Here is a 25,523-nt window from a genome sequence, read left to right on the forward strand (position 1 = left end):
GTTATTTTTCATCCGTTGACCACCACCAGTAAATCACCTGTGTTTCCAATTGACTAATTCACGTGCAAAGCCAGTCATAAGGGCAATGCAAGCCATCAAAGGTAGGGAACAGGTAAGGAGAGTGGGAGGGGGCCACATTGGGTAAATGTTCAATGTTAATTCAAGTGAAGTTTGTATGCAGTTGATCAAGATTTGAAGTTTTTAGGTGCTATGAGTATATGAATACTAGTAGTAATGGGCTCAAGTATTTATTGCTTGGGCTTGAGTTTTTATGGCACCGGCGTCGGTACTGTTGAAGAAATACACTAATGTGTAGTTCCATCCCTCAAATGTTATTAATTTGAACAGTTCAGACAGGTGATAAAATTACTTAAGTTAAAACCCCTCATTAATACAATGGAGTGTCTTCCTCAGCTATTTCAGTGGGCAGTTACTCGTGAACTGTATTGCTGTGGATCTGGAGTCATGTATCGGATGGCAGGTTTCCCTCACTGAAGGACATTAGTGAACCAGATGGGTATTTAAAGCTGGCCAATGGTGATTATTGTCATGGTCACCATTACACAGTCCCAGAGCTCTGACAGCACAGAAGGAGGTATTCAGTTTATCATGTCTGTGCTGGCTTTCCAAACGAGCAGTTCATTTCAAATCATTCTCTTGCTTTCTGCACGTAACACAGCACATTGTTACTTTTTAAATTACCATCTATTTCTATTTTGAAAGCTTCAATTGAATCTGCTTCCACCATGTCTTAGGCAGCATATTTATGACCCTAACCAGTCACTGCTTGGAAGAGCATTTTCCCACATTTTCCAATTGTTTTAAATTGGTGTCCTCTTATTCTTGATCTTTCTGAGATTGGAAACAGTTTCTCCCTCTCCACTCCGTCCAGACCCCTCAAGGAAAATTGTCCCAGCTTCACCAGTCTATCCTCACGTTTCTCATCTCTCTCTCTCTTGCTCGCGCTCTCTCTCTCTCTCTCTCTCTCTCTCTCTCTCTCTCTCTCTCTCTCTCCCTCTCTCTCTCTCCCTCTGTCTGCAATGCCTTCATGTCCTTCCCAGAGTTTGTCACCCAGAACTGTACACAACACTCCTGCTGAGCCTAAACTAGATCAACGTCACCTTTTTCTTGAAATCTGTGCCTTCATGAACAACGTCAAGGATGTTGTGTGCTTTGTTAACTGATCTCTCAACCTGTCCTGCCATATTCAGTGTCTGTACACATATATACTCCCAGGTCCTTCTGCTCCTTCACTCCATTTATATTGTCTTTCCATCTTCTTCATACTAAAATATATCATCTCTCTTTCCTGTGTTGAATTTCAGCTGCTAGTTTCCTGTCACTCGGCTGATTTTGTGTCCATGTTGCTACTGTCCATTTTGTTTTGGTACTAGTTTCAATTCCAGATTATTTACTTATTGAATTTATTCAGTCAACGTGTGAGAGTTAGTTCTTCAGAACAGGATAGTATTGTTGTTGAACCTGCTCTTGTCATTGTGTAACATCTACAACACCATTCTTAGAAACTCTCCTGTCAGCTGGGATCATAGGGCCATGCTTGGAGCCAGAACATTGGCTGATCTTTTGTTTTCATTTTTCTTTGTTGTGGGGCATACCTGACAAGGCCAGTATATTTCACTGAAGCCAAACTGTCCTTGAGAAGCTGAAGGTGAGCCAGTACCGACTCAGTGGTTAGCACTGCAGCCTCACAGCACCAGGGACCCAGGTTCGATTCTAGCCTTGGGTGACTGTCTGTGTGGAGTTTGCACATTCTCCCCGTGTCTGCATGGGTTTCCTCCCACAGTCTAAAGATGTGCAAGCTAGGTGGATTGGCCATGCTAAATTGCCCGCAGTGTTCAGGGATGTGTGGGTTATAGGTGGATGGGTCTGGGTGGGATGCTTCAAGGGGTGGTGTGGACTTGTTGGGCTGAAGGGCAAGCTTCCACACTGTAGGGAATCTAATCTAATCTAAATTGATCATATGAATTAGGAGCAAAAGTAGGCCATTCAGCTGGTGGACTCTCTTCCACCATTCAATAAGGTCGTGATTGATCTGATTGTGGCCTCAACTCTATTTTCCTGTCTATTCCCATACACTTAGATTATTGACTAACAAGTGAATCAGTGTACCTCTGACTCAAAAATCTTCAATAATCTAACATTCACTGCTCTCTGGGGAAGTCCCCTCCCTGCCATGTGACTGACGAAGCCATTACTTGTAGTTAAGAGTCAAACACATCAATGTGGATCTGGAATCACGTGTGGGCAGGACTTGGTAAGATATAGGAGCAGAATGAGGCCATTCAGCATGTCAAGTCTGGTCTTCCATTCAGTCATGACTGATGTGAAGAATACGTGGAATAATTGAAATAGTTCTTTATGACATCAGTGATCTTCGTTAATACTTATAGGAATTGGGAAAAACTCACCAAGGTGTTAAACCCAGCATGAAGGAAGGTAACTGCAGTTGTTGGAGGGCTAATCATCTCAGCCTGAAAACTTCTTTGTGAGAGTTCTGCAGGATAACGTGCTAGGCCTGTCTTCCATCAAGGATGGCAGATTGAATCCCTGAAGGACATTAGTGAACCAGATGGGTCTTTATGACAATTTAGTAGTTTCACGGTCACCATCAGTGAGACAATGACTAGGTTTTTAGTCTTGATATAAAAACTGAAAGAACTGTGGATGCTGTAAATAAGGAACAAAAACAGAAGTTACTGGAAAAGTTCTGCAGGTCTGGCCGCATCTGTGAAGAAAAAGATCAGAATTAATATTTCACGCCTGGTGACCCTTCCTCAGAACTGTTTTTTTTATTCTGGATATGTTTGGTTAACTGAATTGAAACTCCCCTCAGCCCCGCCTGCTCCCCAAGTGGCAGGCTCACCTAGTACTAGCCCAGTAGCATAACCATAGAACAGTAGAGCACAGCACAGTATAGTTTAGGCCCTTCGGTCCACAATGTTGTGCCGAACTTTCACCCTAATCCGAAGGTCTATCTAACCTCCACCCCTACCTTATACTATCATCCATATGCCCATCTAATAGCCACTTAAAAGCCCCTAATGAGGCTGACCCCACTACCCACTCCGGCAATGTATTCCACACCCCGACCACTCTCTGAGTAAAGAACCTACCTCTGATGTCTCCCCTATATCTACCTCCACTCACTCTAAAACTATGTCCCCTCATAATGGCTACCTCCACCCTAGGAAAAAGTCTCTGGCTGTCTATCTATACCTTTGATCATTTTGTACACCTCTATCAAGTCACTTCTCAGCCTTGGGCAGCACAGTGGCTCAGTGGTTAGCACTGCTGCCTCACAGCGCCAGGGACCCGGGTTTGATTCCAGCCTCGGGCGACTGTCTGTGCAGAGTTTGCACATCCTCCCCGTGTCTGTGTGGGTTTCCTCCAGGTGCTCCGGTTTCCTCCCACAGTCCAAAGATGTGCAGGCTAGATGGATCAGCCATGCTAAATTGCCTATAGTGTTCAGGGGTGTGTGGTCTATAGGGGGATGGGTCTGGGTGGGATGCTTCAAGGGGCAGTGTGGACTTGTTGGGCCGAAGCGCCTGCTTCCACACTGTAGGGAATCTAATCTAATCTTTGTCATTCTAAAGAGAAAAGCCCTAGCGCTCTCAACCTTTCCTCGTAAGACCTTCCCTCCATTCCAGGCAACATCCTGGTAAATCTCCTCTGCAACTTTCCCAATGCTTCCACGTCTTTCCTGTAATGAGGCGACCAGAACTGGATACAATACTCCAGATGTGGCCGAACCAGGCTTTCGTATAGATGGGGCATAACTTCACGGCTCTTGTACTCAGTACCTCTGTTAATGAAAACTAACATACCATATGCCTTCTTAACAACTCTATCCACCTGGGTAGCAGCTTTCAGGGGACTGTGAACATGAACCTCAAGATCCCTTTGCTCCTCCACACTGCCAAGAATCTTTCCATTAGCCCTGTATTCTGCTTTCAAATTTGTCCTTCTAAAATGAATCACTTCACGCTTCTCAGGGTTAAAATCCATCTGCCACTTCTCAGCCCAGCTCTGCATCCTATCAATGTTCCTTTGCAACCAAAACAGCCCTCCACAGTATTCACAACTCGAACCACCTTCTTATCATCCACGAACTTTCTAATCCATCCTACAACTCCCACATCCAAATCATTTACAAAAATCACAAATGGAAGAGAACCCAGAACAGATCCTTGTGGTACACCACTCCTAACTGAGCACCATGTTGAATATTTTCTGTCCACTACTACCCTTTGCCTTCTAAGGGTCAGCCAATTCTGAATCCAATCTGCCACATTTCCCCCATTCCATGCCTCCTTCTACATGAGCCTACCATGGGGAACCTTACCAAACACCTTACTTAAATCCATGTATACCACATCCACTGCTCTAACTTCTTCCACATGTTTGGTCACCTCTTCAAAGAATTCAATAAGGTTTGTGAGGCATGATCTACCCCTCACAGATCCATGCTGACTATCACAAATCAAGCTGTGCCTATCCAAGTGATCATAAATCTAGAGCCCTTTCCAATAATTTGCCTACCACTGACGTAAGACTAACTGGCCTGTAATTTCCGGGGTTGTCTCTATTCCCTTTTTTGAAGGGAATGACATTTGCCCCTCTCCAATCTTCTGGCACTATACCCATGGATGGTAAGAAGGAAAAGATCATCTCCAAAGGCCCTGCAATTTCCTCCCTCACTTCCTATGGAATCCTTGGATAAGTCCCATCAGGCTCAAAGGACTTATCTATCTACAAGTTCCTCAAAATTCCTAGTACATCTTCCTTACTAGCATCGACCTCCACTAGCCTACCAGCCTGTTTAATGCTGTCCTCCTCCACAACTAAGTCCCTCTCAGTTGTGAATACCAAAGAAAAGTATTCATTAAGGACATCTGTTATCTCTTTAGACTCCATGCACAAATTCCCTTTAGAATCCTTGATCAGCCCTACCCTTTCTCTGGCCATTCTCTTATTCCTCACATATGTGTAAAAAGCCTTGGAGTTTTCCTTGATCCTATCTGCCAAGGTTTTCTCATGCCCCCTTATAGCTTTCCTAAGCTCCTTTCTTCAGCTCCTTCCTGACTAATTTCTATCCCTAATGACATTGCTTCTCCCAGGAGCCTTCATACTATCATTGGTTGTATTAATGGAGCACGGCACAGGCCAGGAAATGAACTGATGATTTCTTAACCTGTATTACTCAGTACCATGCTGGGCTTAGAATTAATCTGTGGGGAAGCTTGAACTATGACTGTATATCTAACCATATCATGTCCTCTCTCAGGCACAGTTCTATTAGACTTGGACCAGAAGAGTTTGCCAGGAATTGCACATCAAGTGGTCGAACAGATGATCATCTCTGATCAGATTAAAGCTGAGGACCGAGCCAATGTGCTAAGAGCTCTGCTTCTCAAACACAGGTAGTGTGGCTGAAAAAGATATTTAACTTAATGTTAGTCCGTCACAGACACTAAGTAAATTTGCTTTCAAAGTGTGGTGCAGCAAACTTTGTTTTAACCTGGCACCTTATGAATCAGCACACTCAATAAACTGACAAAAATTATATACTTGAAATACTGGAAGCTTCCTGGATTATCACGATCTCAGCAATGTTCAGTTAGTCAGGTGAAGGTGAGAAGGCTCTTTCCCAGGAAGTTTTATTTGACGCAAAGTTGCATTATTATTTAAGTGTTTTATGCTGTTAGTAAGGTATAACAGTGATGTGTATACCCACTGCATGACATTTCTGTTACTTAATGTCTGTTTTTACATTGATTATGTGGACCTCTTGATTAACTGGCACACTGCGTGTCCCTGAGGTGCTGGTTAATGAAAAGTTTGCTGTATATTGACCTCTTCTATCATGTAAATGATAACAGTATTTTGGCTTTTTAAAAAATTTTCATTGGAACCATCACAAATACAGCATCCGCAGTTCTTTCAGTTTTTATTTTGTATGTAACTTGTCTTTTTGAGTCTAGTGGATTTACTTATGGAATAGTGTAGGTTAGATGGGCTTCACTTTAGTTTCACAGGTCACTGCGCTGTAGTGCTCGATGTTCTATAACCACAGTGCTTCTGACCAACACTGTCTTAATGTAACTAAAAAAATTAATTTGTTGATTCGTAACCTCCTTGATGTCCATCAGTCTTCCCCATCACTCTGATTTTCTTCCAATCTATCTCTAATTTCTTCCAGTCCTACAATTCTCACCACACTTTCTTTCTCCATACATCACTCCCACTCCACTGTAACCACCTACAAATAACTCCCTATCTCTGTAACATCCACCACTCCCTATACTCTCCCTATCTCTGTAAACTCCCCCAGTCCCTGCACTCTCCCTATCTCTGTAAACTCCCCAGTCCCTAAACCCCTCCCTATCTCTGTAACCTCCCCAGCCCCTAAACCCCTCCCTATCTCTGTAACCTCCCCCACTCACTATACACTCCCTATCTCTGTAACTTCTCCCACTTCCTATACTCTCCCTATCTCTGTCACCTCCTACAGCCCCTAAACCCCTCCCTATCTCTGTCACCTCCTCTAGCCCCTACACCCCTCTCTGTACTTGTACCTTCTTTAGCCCTACAACCCCTTTATCATTTGAACTGTGACCATGATACTAATATAGGTGTATTTTAAAACCTTAATATTGGCCAAACGTTTGGTCAAGGCCATAATTTTTGAAAAAGATTTTTCATGGGATGTTTGACATTGGCTTGGCCAGCATTCATTGCCATTTGGTTATTGCCCAGTGGGCAGTTAAGAGTCAGTTACATGACTGAGAGTCTGGAGTCACATGTGGGCCAGACTGGATAAGGTCAAATTTCCTTCCCTGAAGCACATTAGTAAAGCAGCTGCGTCTGTATGACAATCGGCAGTGGTTACATGGTCTCCAATAGACTAGCTTTTTAATTGTAGATTTTAATTTATTAAACTTAAATTTCATCATTTCCTGTGGTATTTCCAGAATATCACATTTCCAGAAGATTGGCCTGGGGTTCTTGATTACTAGTAACCTCTGTGACATAACCACATTACCACCACTTACCCTCGACTTGGTGCATGATGTCAGTCTTTGATTAAAGGCTGTTGTGACGTACCTCAGGATGTGCCCCGTACTTAACAGGTGCCCCATGAATCTGGCCAGATGGCTTGTTTCTCCTCAGAAAAGTTCCTCTTAAGAAGTACAAGGTGTTGTTGAACTGAGAGTTGGTGAGTCTTTACAACAATGGTGATGTGTTCACTGTGAAATGAATCACTGTCAGAGAAATGTGGTGGTAATGGTGTTCTGTTGTTAACAATCACCTGAGAGGTGACAGAGAGCAGGTTATTCTCTCCTAAAAGGCCAGGAGGCAGGTGTGAAATGGGAAGGGAACAGAATGAAAAGACGAATGTTCCTCTTTGTTGATTTTAAAGCCACCCCAATAAGGACAAGGACTTCACGTTTTCACGCAACATTTCAACATCCAGTCTGGGCTCGCTCATGTCCCATCATCACAGCCAGAACCACATCGCTCCGACCGCTGATCCCTCAGTCACCCAGCCACTGATGGACGAGAATCCTGACAACGAGACCAAAGTGACAGTGGACAGTGGAGAGGTCAGTTTGTCCTGGGGTTCTTTTTTTTTAAAAGCTGTGTTTTGGGTAAAGGTATTATACAGAATTCAACTTGTCATTACTAAGAGACTTCACAGGAGCTCTGGTGTAACCCAGAATACTGCCTGAGGCAGCAGCCAACAGATTCAGTTCTTGATAACAAAATTGTGATCAGAGATAATGGGAACTGCAGATGCTGGAGAATCCAAGATAACAAAGTGTGGAGCTGAATGAACACAGCAGGCCAAGCAGCATCTCAGGAGCACAAAGCTGACGTTTCGGGCCTAGACTCTTCATCAGAGAGGGGGATGGGGTGAGGGAACTGGAATAAATAGGGAAAGAGGGGGAGGCGGACCGAAGATGGAGAGAAAACAAGATAGGTGGGGAGGGGATAGGTCAGTCCAGGGTGGACGGACAGGTCAAGGGGGCGGGATGAGGTTAGTAGGTAGGAAATGGAGGTGCGGCTTGAGGTGGGAGGATGGGATAGGTGAGAGGAAGAACAGGTTAGTGACGCGGGGACGAGCTGGGCTGGTTTTGGGATGCAGTGGGGGGAGGGGAGATTTTGAAGCTGGTGAAGTCCACATTGATACCATTGGGCTGCAGGGTTCCCAAGCGGAATATAAGTTGCTGTTCCTGCAACCTTTGGGTGGCGTCATTGTGGCACTGCAGGAGGCCCAGGATGGACATGTTGTCTAGGGAAGGGGAGGGGGAGTTAAAATGGTTTGCGACTGGAAAGTGCAGTTGTTTATTGCGAACCAAACAGAGGTATTCTGCAAAGCAGTCCTCAAGCCTCTGCTTGGTTTCTCTAATGTAGAGGAAGCCACATCGGGTACAGTGGATACAGTATACCACATTGGCAGATGCGCAGGTGGACATCTGCTTGATATGGAAAGTCATCTTGGGGCCTGGGATGGGGATGAGGGAGGTGGTGTGGGAGCAAGTGTAGCACTTCCTGCAATTGCAGGGGAAGCTGCCGGATGTGGTGGGGTTGGAGGGGAGTGTGGAGCAGACGAGCGAGTCCTGGAGAGAGTGGTCTCTCCGGAAGGCAGACAAGGGTGGGGATGGAAAAATGCCTTGGGTGGTGGGGCTAGATTGTAGATGGTGGAAATGTCGGAGGATGATGCGTTGTATCTGGAGGTTAGTGGGGTGGTATGTGAGGACAAGGGGGATTCTCTTTGGGCGGTTATTGCGGTGGTGGGGTGTGAGGGATGTGTTGCGGGAAATGCGGGAGATATGGTCGAGGGCGTTCTCGAACACTGCGTGGGGGAAGTTGCGGTCCTTGAAGAATGTGACATCTGGGATGTGTGGGAGTGGAAAGCCTCATCCTGGGAGCAGATGCAGTGGAGGCGAAGCAATTGGGAATAGGGGATGGAATTTTTGCAGGAGGGTGGGAGTTGGTGGGCTTGAAATGGACATCAATTTCTAGCTGATTGCCTGAGATGGAGACGGAGAGGTCCAGAAAGGTGAGGGATGTGCTGGAGATGGCCCACGTGAACTTGTGGTTGGGGTGGAAAGTGTTGGTGAAGCGGATGAACTGTTCGAGCACCTCGTGGGAGCAAGAGGCAGCGCCAATACAGTCATCAATGTAATGGAGTGTGGAGCTGGATGAACACAGCAGGCCAAGCAGCATTTTAGGAGCACAAATGCCGACGTTTCGGGTCTAGACCCTTCATCAGAAAAGCTTCAGTTCTTGGTCTGGATTGAATTCATGGAGATTTATGTAAGGCTACATGTTCGGAGAAAGAGGGGGTGCTGTCAGAAATGGAGAGGTTTAGATTTGAGAAAAGACTAGATAGGATGGGGTTGTTTTCTTCAGAACACAAGTGAGAGCAGCAGTAGTCCATTCTGCCCCTCAAACCCGTCCAGCCATGTATTAAGAACATGGCTGATCTGCTCCAGGCCTCAACTCCTCGATATTTCAAAATCTATCTGTTCTTTAAATACTTTCGGTGCTCTATCCTCCAGACCTGTCAGTGGTAGAGAATCCCAGACATTCGCTACCCTCTAGGAGAAGAAATTCTGTAACTGTGTCTCTTGTTTAAAGGTTCCCCCTCTAGTGGAAACATCATCTCAACATCAACCCTGCCGAGTCCCCTCAGAATCTAGTATCTTCCAATAAGATTACCTTTTGTTCTTCTAAACCTGAATGAATAAAGGCCTAATTTGTTTAGCAATTCTTGATAATCAACCCTTTCATCACAGGCATCAGCCTCATAAATTCTTTTGAACTACCTGCAATGCCAGTACATCCTTCCTTAAAAAGAGGATCAGAGCTGTGTACAATACAGCCTCGTGAACACCCTGTACAGTTGTAACAAGACTTCTTTGTTTTCAGATTCCAACCCTCTGAGCGATAAAGGCCAAAATTCCATTTGTCATCTTAATGATTTGTTGAAGTTGCATGATAACATTTTGTTTCACACCAGATCTCTCTGCACTGCACTTTTCTGGAGTTGCTTTCCATTTAAATGATAGTTTGTTGTTTGATTCTTTGTACTAATGTGAATAATGTTGCATTTTCCTGCATTAAACTCCGTCTAACAACTTACTGCCCATTCACTCAACTTATCTATAAACCCTTTGCAGATTTCTTATGTCCTTGTACCAACATACCTTCCTACCTATTTAAGTATCATCAGCAAATTTGGATGCATTACTCTCTGCCCCCTCCTCCAAGTCATTAATGTAGATCGTAAATAATAGAGGCTCATTCCTAATTGCCCAGAGGGCAGTTAAGAGTCAACCAAGTGAGCAGTTGCTGTGGGTTTGGAGTCACGTGTAGACCAGACTGGGTAAACATGGCTGATCTCCTTCCTGATTGATAATTGTGGACCAGGTGGGGTTTTTAACAATTCAAATCTGACTCTCTGCCGTGGTGGGATTCGAACCCACATCTTCGGTACGTTACCCTGGGGCTCTGGATGTTATTCCGGTGACAATACCACTGCCTCTTCAAGTTTTACTTTTAAAAACACTATATATTGGGGGAGAGGATTTGCATGAAGTGACATCTGGAACGTTAAAGAGTAAGGACAAAGCAGACTACCTAAACAGGTAATAATCAGAATGTGACAGGAAGGGATAGCATGTACAAATATAGGATCAGTCATACAGTCAGAGTTGGGGAAAAATGACCATAAATTAACAAAGGCAATAGAGGGAGATTTAGGAATATAGGTATGAACATTGAAATAGGAGAAAAGTATTGCAGTGTAGATAAAGACTTGCTGAGTGGGACAAGATCATGTAGCAAGCCTAGCAGTAATAGTGCAACAGCGTATAAGTGGATGCATGTTGCATTTGAATCAAAACAGCTGAACTGATGGTGCAAATAGAAGTGAAGAGGTATGAGCTGGTAGCATTTACAGAGATGTGATTGCAGAATGACATAGGACTGGGATCTGAGTGTCAAAATGGACAGGGTATTTAGGAAGGAGACAGTAAGGACTACAAATTGAGAAACTACAGTCAATAAATGTGGAGCTGGAAAAGCACAGCAAATCATACAGCATATAAGGAGCAGGGAAGTCAGTGTTTTGGGCAGAAACCCTTTGTGAGGCTTTCAGGAAGGACAAGAAGCTTGGAAATGGAGGAATGGCTTTGTTAGCACAATGGAGAGGGATGACGCTAAATTCAGGAAACCAGGATGTAGAAATAGATTGAGCAGAGATGAGGGGATAAGGGTAAAGGCAGTATGTCACATCTGGGAGTTGAGCATGTGCCATTTAACAAGAACTGTACATTAAGGTCTGGGAAAATTTAATCTGTAAATGAAAAATCTGGTGAATTTCTTATCTGGACTAGTTTCGCTTGTCTGGTTTTTCTGATTGTTCATTTACAGATTAAAATTTTCCCAGACCTTGCCGACATCTTCCATTATTGCTTCCTTAATGTACGGTTCTTGTTAAATGGCACATGCTCAACTCCCACATGTGACATACTGCCTTTACCCTTATCCCCTGAAGGGTCTAGGCCCGAAACGTCAGCTTTTGTGCTCCTGAGATGCTGCTGGGCCAGCTGTGTTCATCCAGCTCCACACTTTGTTATCAGTATCCTGGTACTGCCTTATCCCCATAACCCTTGATTCCACTATCTTTAGCTCTATCTATCTCTTTCTTGAAAGCACCCAGAGAGTTTGGCCTCCACTGCCTTCTGGGGCAGAGCATTCCATATATCCACCACTCTCTGGGTAAAGAAGTTTTTCCTCAACTCTGTTCTAAATGGCCTACCCCTTATTTTTAAACTGTGTCCTCTGGTTCTGGACTCCCCCATCAACGGAACCATGCTTCCTGCCTCCAGATTGTTCAATCCCTTAATAATCTTATACATCTCAATCAGATCCCCTCTCATCCTTCTAAACTCAAGAGTATACAAGCCCAGTCGCTCCAATCTTTCAACATATGATAGTCCCGCCATTCTGGGAATTGACCTTGTGAACCTACGCTGCACTCCCTCAATAGTAAGAATGTCCTTCCTCAAATTTGGAGACCAAAACTGCACACAATACTCCAGGTGCGGTCTCACCAGGGCCCTGTACAGCTGCAGAAGGACTTCTTTGCTCCAATACTCAATTCCTCTTGTTATGAAGGCCAGCATGCCATTAGCTTTCTTCACTACCTGCTGTACCTGCATGCTTGATTTCATTGACTGATGTACAAGAACACCTAGATCTCATTGTGCTTCCCCTTTACCTAACTTGACTCCATTTAGATAGTAATCTGCCTTCCTGTTCTTGCCACCAAAGTGTATAACCACACATTTATCCAAATTAAACTGCATCTGCCATGCATCCGTCCACTCACCTAGACTGTCCAAGTCACCCTGTATTCTCATAACATCCTCCTCACATTTCATACTGCCACCCAGCTTTGTGTCATCAGCAAATTTGCTAATATTACTTTTAATGCCTTCCTCTATATCATTAATGTATATTGTAAATAGCTGCGATCCCAGCACCAAACCTTGTGGAACCCCACTGGTCACTGCCTGCCATTCCAAAAGGGACCCGTTTATCACTACTCTTTGCCTCCTGTCAGCCAGCCAGTTTTCAATCCAACTCAGTATTTTGCCCCCAATACCATTTTTTCTCCACATATTGCCTTTTTAGTTATCCTCTGTTGCTCTTTAAAACTTACCCAGTCCTCCGGCTTCCCGCTCATCTTTGCTATGTTATACTTCTCTTATCTTTATACAGTCCTTAACTTCCCTCGTCAGCCACAGCAGCCCCTGCCTCCCCTTAGGATCTTTATTCCTCTTTGGAATGAACTCATCCTGCACCTTCTGCATTATATCCAGAAATGCAGTGGCATACATTGAAGGAGATATTTCAGAATGCTTCAAAATTCCAATGAGGATAAGAAATCAAAAGAGGGGACACATCTAACGTTTTAACAAAGATCTGTAGTTCAGGTTACAGTTGGAGTTATTGACTGGTTTGTTCAGCTGACTGGTTTTCACGCAAATGTTTCATCTCCCTTCTAGGTGACCTTTTGAGTGCAGTGTAGCCTCCTTTGGAGCTCTGTCCCACTCTGAATTTATATGGTCAGGTCTATCATGGTGGGCAGCCTTGTTTCCGGGTTTGTACCGTACTGGTGTGTAGATGGGGTCAGTTTCAACATGTTTGGTAATTGCATTAGTGGCTGAAAATCAAGCCTCCAGGAATTCTTGTGCTTGTCTGCCTGGCTTGTCCTAGTACTGTAAGTCCCAGTCAAACTGATGTCCTTCTATGTTCCATACCCACGATGAGCAGGACAAGTGTGATATTTAAATACCATGCACCAACTGCAAGAAACACTACATAGAACAGACAGGCAGGAAACCCGCCGCCAGGATACATGAACATCAACTCGTAGCAAAACAACACGACCAATTCTCCCTCATTTCAATACACTCCAACATAGAAGGACATCAGTTTGACTGGGACAAAGTTACAGTACTAGGACAAGTGAGACAAAGACATGCATGAGAATTCCTGCAGGCCTGGTTTTCAGCCACTAATGCAATTAACAAACATGTTGGAATAGACTCCATCGACATACCAGTATGGTACAAAACCGTAAACAAGACTGCCCACCATGACTGACCAGGCCTTATATGTTCAGAGTGGGACAGAACAATAGTGCTTCAACGGAGGCTACACAGCACTGACAAATGCCACTTAGAAAGGCGATGAAACTTTTGCATGAAAACCAGTCAGCTCAGGGACCAGTAATCTGTAGTGCATTAAGAAAATCCAAGATAGTATCAACATAGAACATTACAGCACAGTACAGGCCCTTCGGCTCTCCATGTTGTGCCGACCTGTCATACCGATCTCAAGCCCATCTAACCTACACTATTCCATGTACGTCCATATGCTTGTCCAATGACGACTTAAACGTACCCGAAGTTGGCGAATCACTACCGTTGCAGGCAAAGCGTTCCATTCCCTTACTACTCTGAGTAAAGAAACTACCTCTGACATCTGTCCTATATCTTTCACCCCTCAATTTAAAGCTATGCCCCCTCGTGCTCGCCGTCACCATTCTAGGAAAAAGGCTCTCCCTTTCCACCCTATCTAACCCTCTGATTATTTTATATGTTTCAATTAATTCACCTCTCAACCTTCTTCTCTCTAATGAAAACAGCCTCAAGTTTAAAGAAAAATCATAATTCTATAAAGGTGGGTAGCAGGTGAGAAGATTGGGCACAGTATGGAAAAAAAAGACTAAAAAATTAATTCGGAGGGAAAATTTAGAGTACAGAAGAAAGCTCGCTAAAGATGTAAAGACAGATAAGAAGACTCTCTACAGCTATTCAAAAATTGAAAGACTTAATTATTAAATGTTGGTCCTGTAGATGATGGGGCTAGGAAACTAATAATGGAAATATAGAGATGGCAGATGAACTGAACAAGTATTTTGCTGTTATGTTCAATAGTGGATAGAAGCAGGAGGAAAATATATCAAATAGGTGATAGTCTGGTTGGCAACAAACCATACACTACCAGTGATCAGGCCTATATAAATATTTCTGCAACAGAAATTCTGCAATATTTCTGAAGTGAGGAGAAGGGAGGATAAAAAGCCAGTTAATCTGACATCAGCCATCAAAGTGTTGAACACTGAAATTAAGGAAGTCTGATAATCTGTTTTGGTGTGCCCTGACATCTGTCTGCCTCTTTACGCTGGTAACTGGTCAAGCCTCTGCCTCTAACTTATTTCTCTGCTTTTTACAGAAGGAATGTCCACTTTCGGCAGAGATGACAAGATCAAGGTCGAAGCATGAGCTCAAACTGCTGGAGAAAATCCCGTACAATGCAGAGGCCACGGTTGTACTCGTCGGTAAGAGAAACGCACTCTGATTTTACATTCACCCAGGTATCTGTGTGCCTAGTGTAAAGGAGCATTAAGCTATATCTGAGCCCATGCTGTACTCTCCTGGAAGTATTTGATAGGGACAGTGCAGCGTTATGATCCCAGCTGATGTTGTGACCACCAAGTCAGATCTCAGACAGAAATCTACTTAATTGATCATATTCTGATTTTTTTTAAAATTTAACAAGGTGGTCTTTCACTGAAATGCAACCACACAATACTGCAGAGTTTTGCAAATATTTCTGGAATAATTCACCAGTCTGAGGAAAGAATATTTTCCATTGTCCTCTGGCAAATGGCTGAAGCTGATGATATTCTAACTGACAGTCTCATATTGGTACAAACCCTTATGGGTGTTAAATGTGGTATACTTTCAGAAATCCTCTTCTAACTGCAGTAGTAAACAGCAGGGCTGATGTCCAGCTTTGTGAAGGACAGCAGCAGCAGCCCCCATCCCCCAGCTTCATGCATAAATCCTCTGTGCGAGGGACTTGGTATTTATCCAGTTGAGAAGCAGTTTACTGTTTGATTAAAATCCCTACAAAGGTGACCTGATCCATTCGAGCTTCACAATCAGTACAACCGGTGCTACCCATTCCGCAAACTGAACTGGTTTGGTAATTCCTTCGCTTTCCAGCCTCCTGATTCCTGCCTGTACTTCTGCACAGAGGCAAATGGCACCGGGCAGGCCTTGCAGAATCGTGGAATTGCTTCCTGGTCATCATGCAAGGTGGCCTTGGCTCCTTTGATAATCCCGAGACCTTCCTGACAAACTCTAGGCTTTTAATTAGGACTTCACGCAGGCAGTCATTTTCTAATCAAGAAATGTTATGCCAATGTAAATGAATCTTTCCCAACCAATTTCACTACATCAATGATAATGGGAACTGCAGATGCTGGAGAATCCAAGATAATAAAGTGTGAAGCTGGATGAACACAGCAGGCCCAGCAGCATCTCAGGAGCACAAAAGCTGACGTTTCGGGCCTAGACCCTTCATCAGAGAGGGGGATGGGGAGAGGGTTCTGGAATAAATAGGGAGAGAGGGGGAGGTAGACCGAAGATGGAGAGAAAACAAGATAGGTGGAGAGGAGAGTATAGGTGGGGAGGTGATAGGTCAGTCCAAGGAAGACGGACAGGTCAAGGAGGTGGGATGAGGTTAGTAGGTAGGAGATGGAGGTGTGGCTTGGGGTGGGAGGAAGGGATGGGTGAGAGGAAGAACAGGTTAGGGAGGCAGAGACAGGTTGGACTGGTTTTGGGATGCAGTGGGTGGACGGGAAGAGCTGAGCTGGTTGTGTGGTGCAGTGGGGGGAGGGGACGAACTGGGCTGGTTTTGGGATGCGGTGGGGGAAGGGGAGATTTTGAAGCTGGTGAAGTCCACATTGATACCATTGGGCTGCAGGGTTCCCAAGCGGAATGTGAGTTGCTGTTCCTGCAACCTTCGGGTGGCATCATTGTGGCAGTGCAGGAGGCCCATGATGGACATGTCATCTAAACATGGATACGGACTTTCCATATTAAGCAGAGGTTCACCTGCACATCTGCCAATGTGGTATACTGTATCCATTGTACCTGGTGTGGCTGCCTCTACGTTGGGGAAACCAAGCGGAGGCTTGGGGACCGCTTTGCAGAACACCTCCGCTCAGTTCGCAACAAACAACTGCACCTCCCAGTCGCGAACCATTTCAACTCCCCCTCCCATTCTTTAGATGGCATGTCTATCATGGGCCTCCTGCACTGCCTCAATGATGCCACCCGAAGTTTGCAGGAACAGCAACTCCTATTCCGCTTGGGAACCCTGCAGCCCAATGGTATCAATGTGGACTTCACCAGCTTCAAAATCTCCCCATCCCCCACTGCATCCCAAAACCAGCCCAGCCTGTCTCTGCCTCCCTAACCTGTTCTTCCTCTCACCCATCCCTTCCTCCCACCCCAAGTCGCACCTCCATTTCCTACCTACTAACCTCATCCCACCTCCTTGACCTGTCCGTCTTCCCTGGACTGACCTATCCCCTCCCTACTTCCCCACCTATACTCTACTCTCCACCTATCTTCTTTTCTCTCCATTTTCAGTCCACCTCACCCTCTCTCCCTATTTATTCCAGAACCCTCTCCCCATCCCCCTCTCTGATGAAGGGTCTAGGCCCGAAACGTCAGCTTTTGTGCTCCTGAGATGCTGCTTGGCCTGCTGTGTTCATCCAGCTTCATACTTTATTATCTTGGATTCACTCCATCAAGCTCAGGTCCAAGTCTTTTACTGCAATCAACTGCTTGTCATAAGAGACCAGTTGTACCCTCAATCTGTAAAGGCTCCGTTGTGTAGGTTCTCAGTCTAGCTGAGGCCTTATGCAAACTTAAGGGTTGGAGCCTAGAACAAAAATTTTGTTCATTTGCGTCTGCAATCGCTGAAATGGCTGCACTGGTGTTGAGCTCCATTAGAACTTGGTGACCTTTTAACCAGACATTTATTTTGATTGGCTCTGATTTGGATGTTGCTAAGCAATTTAAACGTTCTAAACCAGATAGATATGTGGACTTTCCAGGGTATACAGGGGAGGTGATGGCCTAATGGTATTGTCACTGGACTTCTAATCCAGAGACTTAGATACCATTCTGGGAACCTGGGTTCGAATCCCACCACAGTGGAATTTGATTTCAATCAAATATGTGGAGTTAAGAATTTAATGATCACCATGAATCCATTGTCAATTGTCGGAAAAACCCATCTGGTTCATTAATGTACTTTAGGGAAGAAAGCTGCCATCCTTACCTGGTCTGGCCTGCACGTGACTCCAGACCCACACAAATGTGGTTGACTCTGAAATGCCCTTCTGGGCAATTAGGGATGGGTAGTAAATGCTGCCTGGTCAGCAAAGCAGTCATCCCACGAATGAGTAAAGCAAAAAAAAAAAAAAAATTGCACATTGTCAGGTAGATACCAGTGTTATAACTGTACTAGAGCAGCCTGGCTTGGCAAGCGACAAGTTCTGGAGCACAAATCTTCAGAACGTTGTCAGGCCCCATTTGCAGTATCCAGTGTCTCCAGCTATTTCTTGATATCATGTCAGATGAATTGAATTGGCTGAAGACTGGTATCTGTAATGCTGGGGACCACTGGGGGAGGCAGAGATGGATCATCCATTCATTAAATCATTAATTCTTCATGCTAGAATATCGGCATCTCATTAAGGATTAAACCAAAGTCACAAGCGCCTGCCAGTTGTCTTAACCTTGTCAAAAATGCTGATACAGATTCCTCTGGCTCTTGAATTGCTGAGTAAAGCTGATAGCATTGCAGAATTAAAAGGAGGCTTGGGGTCATAATACTCCTCAACTAAGTCCATCAACCCTTGAAAAGCTGTTGTATCTGGTGCGTCAGGGAAAGTTAGGCTCCTAATAACCGAAACAGTTGCAGGTCCGCAAGCCATCAGGATAATTACTTGCTGCTTTTCATCTGTCCCAGTGTCATTTACCTCGAAAAAATGAATGCATTCTTTCCACATACTGGTCCCAGTCTTCACCAGCAGGATCAAATGAGTCAAGCTTCCCAAATAATGGCATGCTCACCCCAACTCAAAGATGACTGTTGCGAGCAAATGTCTTCAGGACCATGCTTTTCTCTGTTTGTCACTGAAATAACTCCACAGAAGTCAGCATCCCATCACCTTGTCATCCTTTATATACACATGGAGAGTCCTTGCTAGCTCTGAGTGAGCAAAACACTTCTGATACTCCTGTCTATATCTGTCATCCAGGGCTCCCTGATTGGACCTTATTAACAGCCCCAATCAGGGAACACACATCCTATGAGTAGACCTCATTACAAACACAACAGGCTTTTGTCGGCAAATTCAAAGCTAATAATTAATGGAAGGTTGTGATTGATTAGGGAGAGAAAAGAAAAACATCTTGCGGAGCCAAAGGGCTTGAGTGAGCTATTGACTGAGTAGTGTAGATCAGTCTTCACAGAAGAAGTGGATGGGGTTCATACACAGTCAGGTAGTGTTAGAGAAGTAGAGATGTTGGACAGGACAAAATAGATTAAAGATTGGCATGAAATAGGATTACATATGCCCAAATTGACAAGACAGTTCTCCAATTCCTGAATGCAATTCCTACAGCCAATTAAACATAGGTGCAGCTGTGCTCCTAGCAAGCTAGAGGACGGGAGGCGATGGCCAAATGGTAGTATCGCTGAGCTGCTAATCCAGAAGCCCAGTTAAAATTCTGGAGACTGGGATTCAAATCTTACCATGATAGTAAAAGCCTGGGATAAAGAGTCTAATGAAATGAAACTATGAAACCATTGTCGATTGTCAGAAAAACCCATCTGGTTCACTAATGCCCTTTAGGCAAGGAAATTGCCATCTTTACCTGGTCTGGCCTACACATGACTCCAGACCCACACTTAATTTAGTTAGGACTGGGCAATAAATGCTGGTTTAACCCTAGCTTTATGAATGCTTTTATAAAAAGCTGCTCCAGTGCAACTAGTACACTGGCATCCTTCCGACAATGTGGAAAATTGCCCAGGTAAGTCTTGAACACACAATACAGGACAATACCAGCCCAGCCATTTTACTTCATCATGCTACTGTCGATCATCAGTAAAGTGATGTCCATAGATCAGCACTTGCAAAGGAACAACCCATTCATGTTATGCCAGGACCACTCATTTTCTGACCTCATTTCAACCTCGGTCCAAGCATAGACGAAAGAGCTGAATTGCAAGCATCTTTTGCAATACGTGGGTTCCTGGAAGGGTTGGTCACAGACCGGGCCACCATTTACCAGTAGAGAATTTTAGTATTTCCTCAAGTTGAATGGCCTTAGGCAGATGCAAACCGCTCCATACCATCTACTGTCCAATAGCCTGGCAGAAAGAACAGTCAAAACTTTGAAGGCGAGCTTAAAGAAGCAGCTTACAGCTTCACTCCCAGATCATATTGGATTATAGGATCGCCTCCCCCTATGCAACCAAAGGGATAGCTCTAGCAGAGTTGCTAATGGGGAAAGATTCCGCATTAGGTTAAATTTGATCTTCCAGGATTTGGGGAGGAGAGTGAAATGGCATCAGGAACATCTGCGTCGGCCACAAGACTCTATTTAGGAGGAGAAACAGTTTACTTCAGGGGAGAGATCATAGGAACTGCCAATGCTGGAGGATCTGAGAAAACAAGGTGTAGAGCTGGATGAACAAAGCAGGCCAAGCAGCATCCGAAGAGCAGGAAAGCTGACGTTTCAGATCTAGAACCTTCTTCAGACCTTCTAGACCCGAAACATCAGCTTTCCTGCTGCTTGGCCTGCTGTGTTCATCCAGCTCTACACCTTGTTACCTCTTACTTAAGGGAATAAAGTTTGGTGTCCAAACCATGGAAATGGCCCTGCATAGATAAGAGGCATGGTCAACATGAAATCAGGACTCATGATATACTAAGTTCGGGTAGCTGACATCCTGAACAAGTACGTGGACCACATGAAAGCTGCAAGCTTGCAAACAGAGCAGGAGCAAAACATACCTGGCCCCTTAAAACAGCTGGAGGTACCTTGAAACCTTTACTGCCTGTAGAAGAGAGTAAATTTCTTTCACGATGCTCTGGACACAAGAGGCAGGCTATGGTCTGGTACAAGCCACCCATTTCTGAGGCTGAGTCAGAGGAACCAGACCTGGTATGAAAAAGCCCCAAGATAGGCTTCAAGAGAAAGAACAGGCCAGCATGCCTGGACTTAGAGGGAGAGGGATACAGTGATTATAACGAGGTCGGCCAAGTGCATCTCACAGAATATGAGTTACAAAAACAGCAGTCTCTGGAAAAGCTCAACAGGTCTGGCAGCATCTGTGAAGAAAAATCAGAGTTAATATTTCAGGTTCAGTGACCCTTCTTCAGAACTGATGTTAGCTAGGAAATGTTTGGTTATATGCAGCAGATAGGGTGAGGGTGAAAGGGTTAAGGAGTAAACGATTGGTGGGGATAGAGCCCAAAGAGAGAGAAGAATGATTGGAAAGACAAAGGAGTTGTTAAATATCTGGCTGGGAGGGTGAATAGCTGTTAATGGAGACCGTTTTTAGTGACTAATAGTCCGTAGTATGTAATGGCAGGCAATGTGATAATAAGGCCTGGTGAGTGGGGCAGGAGGTTAGGACATGGGAGAGTTAAGGCCCTAAAATTATTAAACTCGATATTGAGCTCAGAGGGCTGCAGGATACCCAAGTGGAAAATGAAGTGGTGTTCTTCCAGCTTGTGCTGAGCTTCGCTGGAAGACTGCATCAAACCAGAGATAGAGATGTTGGCCAGAGATAGAGAAGTTAAAGTGGCAGGCAAACAGAATTCAAGATTTTTTTTTGCGGGCAGAATGTAAATGTTCTGCGAAGCAGTCACCCAGCCTATGCTTTATTTCCCCAAGGTAAAGGAGACCACATTCTGAGCAGCAAATGCAGTAGACGAGATTATTGGAAGTGCAGGTGAAGTGCAGCTTCACCTGGAAGGTGTGTTTAGGCCCTTGGATACCAGGAAGGGAGGGGGTAAATGGGTAGATGTTCGACTTTGGTGGTTGCAGTGAAAGGTGCCGTGGAGCTGTAGGGAATGAAGGAAGAGTGGACCAGGATATGTCAGAGGGAATGGTCCCTGCGGAAAGCAGGTAAGGGAATATAGATCGAGCTCCTGATCAGGGCTGCTAACCTGGTCCAATCGGAGTCCTGGCTGACATATAAAGAAGAATGTTAGGGGCGCTGTTCACTCTGAGAGCTCGTTCTGAGGGAGCTGGATCAGTGTGAGGGCCTATGCACGTGTAAATAAAGGGGAACTTGATGATGAGATACCAGCCTTTTGTGGAGTTATTTCAAAGACCTTTGGATTGTTTTCAGATTACTTAAGGATCATTCATCCTTTTCTTTAGTCTTGTAGCGTTCTTTATCATATTCCTGGTGTTCTACTGAATTCTGTGCCTGATGTTAATCAGAAACCTTTTTCTATTTAATGTTAATCCTTATTTTCTTTATCATCCAGGGTGCACTAGCTTTGAATCTCTCATCTTTCCTCCTTCTGAGAATATGTTTGGTTTGTACAGAGACTATCTTCTTTACTCTGTATCTAACCCCATGCTATACCTGTTTTGGAAGTATTTGATGAGGCAGTGTAGAAGGAGCTTTACTCTGAAACTAACCCCTGTTGTACTTGATCTGGGTATATTTAATGGGGACAGTGTAGAGGGAGCTTAACACAGAATCTAACTCAGTGCTGTACCTGTCCTTGGAGAGTTTGCTGGGAACAGTGTAGAGGGAATTTTATTCTTTATCTAACCCTGTGAAGTAACTGGCCTGGGACTGTTTAATTGGAACTATGCACAGGCAGCTTTGCTCTGAATCTAATTCGTGTTTTACACGTTTTGAGACATTTTGATGGGACAATTCAGAGAGAATTTTACTTTGTATTGAATAAGTTTCCCTGTGTGTTTTTTATCCTCTGCCTTTGGGGCTCATTGTGCTGTTGAGATTATCACCTTTTGTTTTCCTTCAGGCTGTGTTGAGTTTCTTGACCATCCGACTATGGCGTATGTGCGCTTAAAGACCGCAGTGGAGCTCGAGTCGGTGCTGGAGGTTCCTGTCCCTGTCCGGTTCCTTTTCATCCTGTTGGGACCAAGCACAAGTAACATGGACTACCATGAGATTGGACGCTCCATCTCCACCCTGATGTCAGACAAGGTAACAGTGCGAAACCGTCCTGGAAAATTAACCGGATTGGGGCATGAGGACACTCACCCACTTTGCATTGTCCGTCTAGAAAAATGCAGATGGTACACTGTGATTCTTAAACCTTTGTTGCTCGCATGGTCATTGAGATAGGTGGAAGCACTGCAGCAGCTGCAGAACAGATTTACAAATTGGTTATATGAACAGACAACAGCACCCTCGCATTGTGAAATGCATTTGACTCCTGTACCACTGATCTTTAATGCAGACATGTCTAACAGATGATGAACCTTTTTGAGGAGGCACAGGCTTTTTTCTCCAGAACAGAAAAGGTTGAAGTGATCTTGAATATTATGGAGCAGTTTCTTGAGGCAGACGTTGAGAAGGTATTTCCCCTTGTGGGGAGACAGAGACTAAAGACCATCATGACGTAGTCATTAACTAATCTGATGGCACATTCAGGAGGAGCCCTCAGATAGAGGAATAAATATTTATACAGAGTGATTGAGGGTAATACACATGCACTTTAGGGGCAGGTAAATAAGCACATCAGGAAAAAACGATCAAAGGATCGACATGCTGTTACAGTAAGGTGAAGCAGAGTGACAGGGCCTGTGTCTGAAATGTAAATACTGGCGAGGACCAGTTCAGCTGAGTGGCCTACTTCTGTCCTGTATATTCCTCCGAATTTGAATGACTTATTGCCATGCAATGATCATTCTGAGTATAAGAACTTTTTATCAGTTTGGCTTGATATGGTACTGACGATCTGGGTGAGAGATCAGTCGTACTGAGCGGACCTCATGAGGCAACGGGTTCCCTTTCCTCAAAGACATGATTAATCTATTTGTTATGACTAAAATCCTTCTACTGTGATAGACATTGAATATAATTTGAATCCAGTGCCTTATGGCACTGGAATAGAGTCAGCAATAATTGGCTGCCACTGGCACACATGAAACTGTTCCTGACACCTTTCTGTAAAGGTCCAGGAGTTGCTTTTTAAGGAGACTCGTTTACTGACACTAAAGCACACAGAACATTACAGCACAGTACAAGCCCTTCGGCCCTCGATGTTGCGCCGACCTGTGAAACCAATCTGAAGCCCATCTAACCTACACTATTCCATTATTATCCATATATTTATCCAGTGACCATCTAAATGCCCTTAAAGTTGGCAAATCTACTACTGTTGCAGTAATGAGAAGATTTTGACCCTTGGTTTTCAGATCACAGCACCCTTGTGAATTTACAGTCGTTTTACTGAGCAAGTTAAACAGGAATTTCTGTACATTCCAGCTCGTTCATTTGCTTGATGATAGCACTCAAATTCATTGGGTTATTGTTTGAAGCCCAACACAGTGTTACGGGTTTGTTTTGACATATGTTAAGTAGTTTTTTTTACATCTTTGTATCAATTACTGGGGAAAAATACCAACTATTACTCCAGGCACTTGGAGACAGTGAGAATGTGAGTGCTGGAAGCTAGAGTTAATAAATGTGGAGTTTCGGCCTGAAACGTTGACCTCCCTGACTCTCGGATGCTGTCTGACCTGCTGTGTTTTCTAGCTCCACATTTACTGTCCCTCCAGGAGTCTTGTAATCTCTACTGGAATTGAAAAGCAGGATTGCGTTATTTAATAATTTGCAAGCCTTTGCCTTAAATAAAATGTTTGCTCATAGATGACGGCCATAATTTTGGAAAGATACCAGTTTGCAAGAAAAATGGCAGATGATAGAATTTGAATTCAATGAACATCCGGAATTAACAATCTAAAGATGACTGTGATTTCATTATCGATTGTCGGAAAAACCCATTTGGTTTACTGGTGTCCTTTTAGGGAAGGAAACTGCCATCCTTACATGGTCTGACCTATGTGTGACTCCAGACCCACAACAATATGGTTGACTCTGAACTGCCCTCTGGATAATTGGGAATGGACAATAAATGCTTCCTGGTCAGCGACACCCCTCAAACTGTGAATTCAGGGGGAACACTGTGATAGAGGAATAAATATTTATACAGAGTGACTGAGGGTAATACACATGCACTTTAGGGGCAGGTAAATAAGCACATTTTTAAAAAATGCATCTTTCAGAGACCCACTTAAAGGCATCTGTCACATTAAACAGTCACAGAGTCTGGGGCCAGTGCCGCATCTGCGAATGTAATGCAGAGTCATAGTGACACCGAATGAAGTCATTCGGTCTATCAAGACGACATTGGCTCTCTCCAGAGTAAACCAGGCAGTCCCATTCTCCTGCTGTAACCTCATATTCTTGCAAGTTTGACAATAGACAATAGTTGCTGGAATAGGCCATTCGGCCCTTCGAGCCAGCACCACCATTCATTATGATCATGGCTGATCATCCACAATCAGTATCCTGTTCCTGCCTTATCCCCATAACCCTTGATTCCACTATCTTTTGCTTCCCATCCCAGTTGCCTTTTGAAATCATTCATTGTCTCCAGCTTCCTTGTCAGCACCTCTGATGTGTCATTGCCACCCACTCATTAAGAAGTTTCTTTCTCACCAGCACCACCCTCAATATCCCTTTGCTGCAAGGACAGCTTCTTTAAATTACTCCATCATTAAAATATTCAGCTGTGACTTCCAGAGTTTGCATGGGCAGCAAATACTCCCCTTGTGTAAGGAGAGCCAACACTTGTAAATGCAGGGACCAGAAACACTTGGTTAGATTGCCCCCATTTGCTGGAGAGAAATAAAGTCAGGATTTATCAGTCCTTCGAATGACTTGAATTGGCAGGGGGTCCTGGTGGGAGATTTAAGATCTGAAAGAACGAGTACCATCAATCCTAAACATATACCGGATCAAAAGAAAACAGCCCAGAGCCA

General features: G+C 44.3%; 1 protein-coding gene across 12 annotated transcripts in view; it reads left to right on the forward strand.

The window, feature by feature from the left end:
- The window catches only part of LOC125451757 (anion exchange protein 2-like), a 259,376-nt gene that overhangs the window by 207,937 nt on the left and 25,916 nt on the right, over positions 1–25,523 (forward strand). For all 12 annotated transcript variants that reach the window (XM_059646290.1, XM_059646297.1, XM_059646298.1 and 9 more), the window contains 4 exons: positions 5,306–5,441; positions 7,442–7,625; positions 14,839–14,944; positions 22,493–22,677. In XM_059646290.1, coding sequence (XP_059502273.1) covers positions 5,306–5,441; positions 7,442–7,625; positions 14,839–14,944; positions 22,493–22,677 — 611 coding nt within the window. The remainder of the gene's footprint in view (positions 1–5,305; positions 5,442–7,441; positions 7,626–14,838; positions 14,945–22,492; positions 22,678–25,523) is intronic.

The sequence above is a fragment of the Stegostoma tigrinum genome, chromosome 5 (assembly GCF_030684315.1).
Source record: "Stegostoma tigrinum isolate sSteTig4 chromosome 5, sSteTig4.hap1, whole genome shotgun sequence".
Classification (NCBI taxonomy): domain Eukaryota; kingdom Metazoa; phylum Chordata; class Chondrichthyes; order Orectolobiformes; family Stegostomatidae; genus Stegostoma; species Stegostoma tigrinum.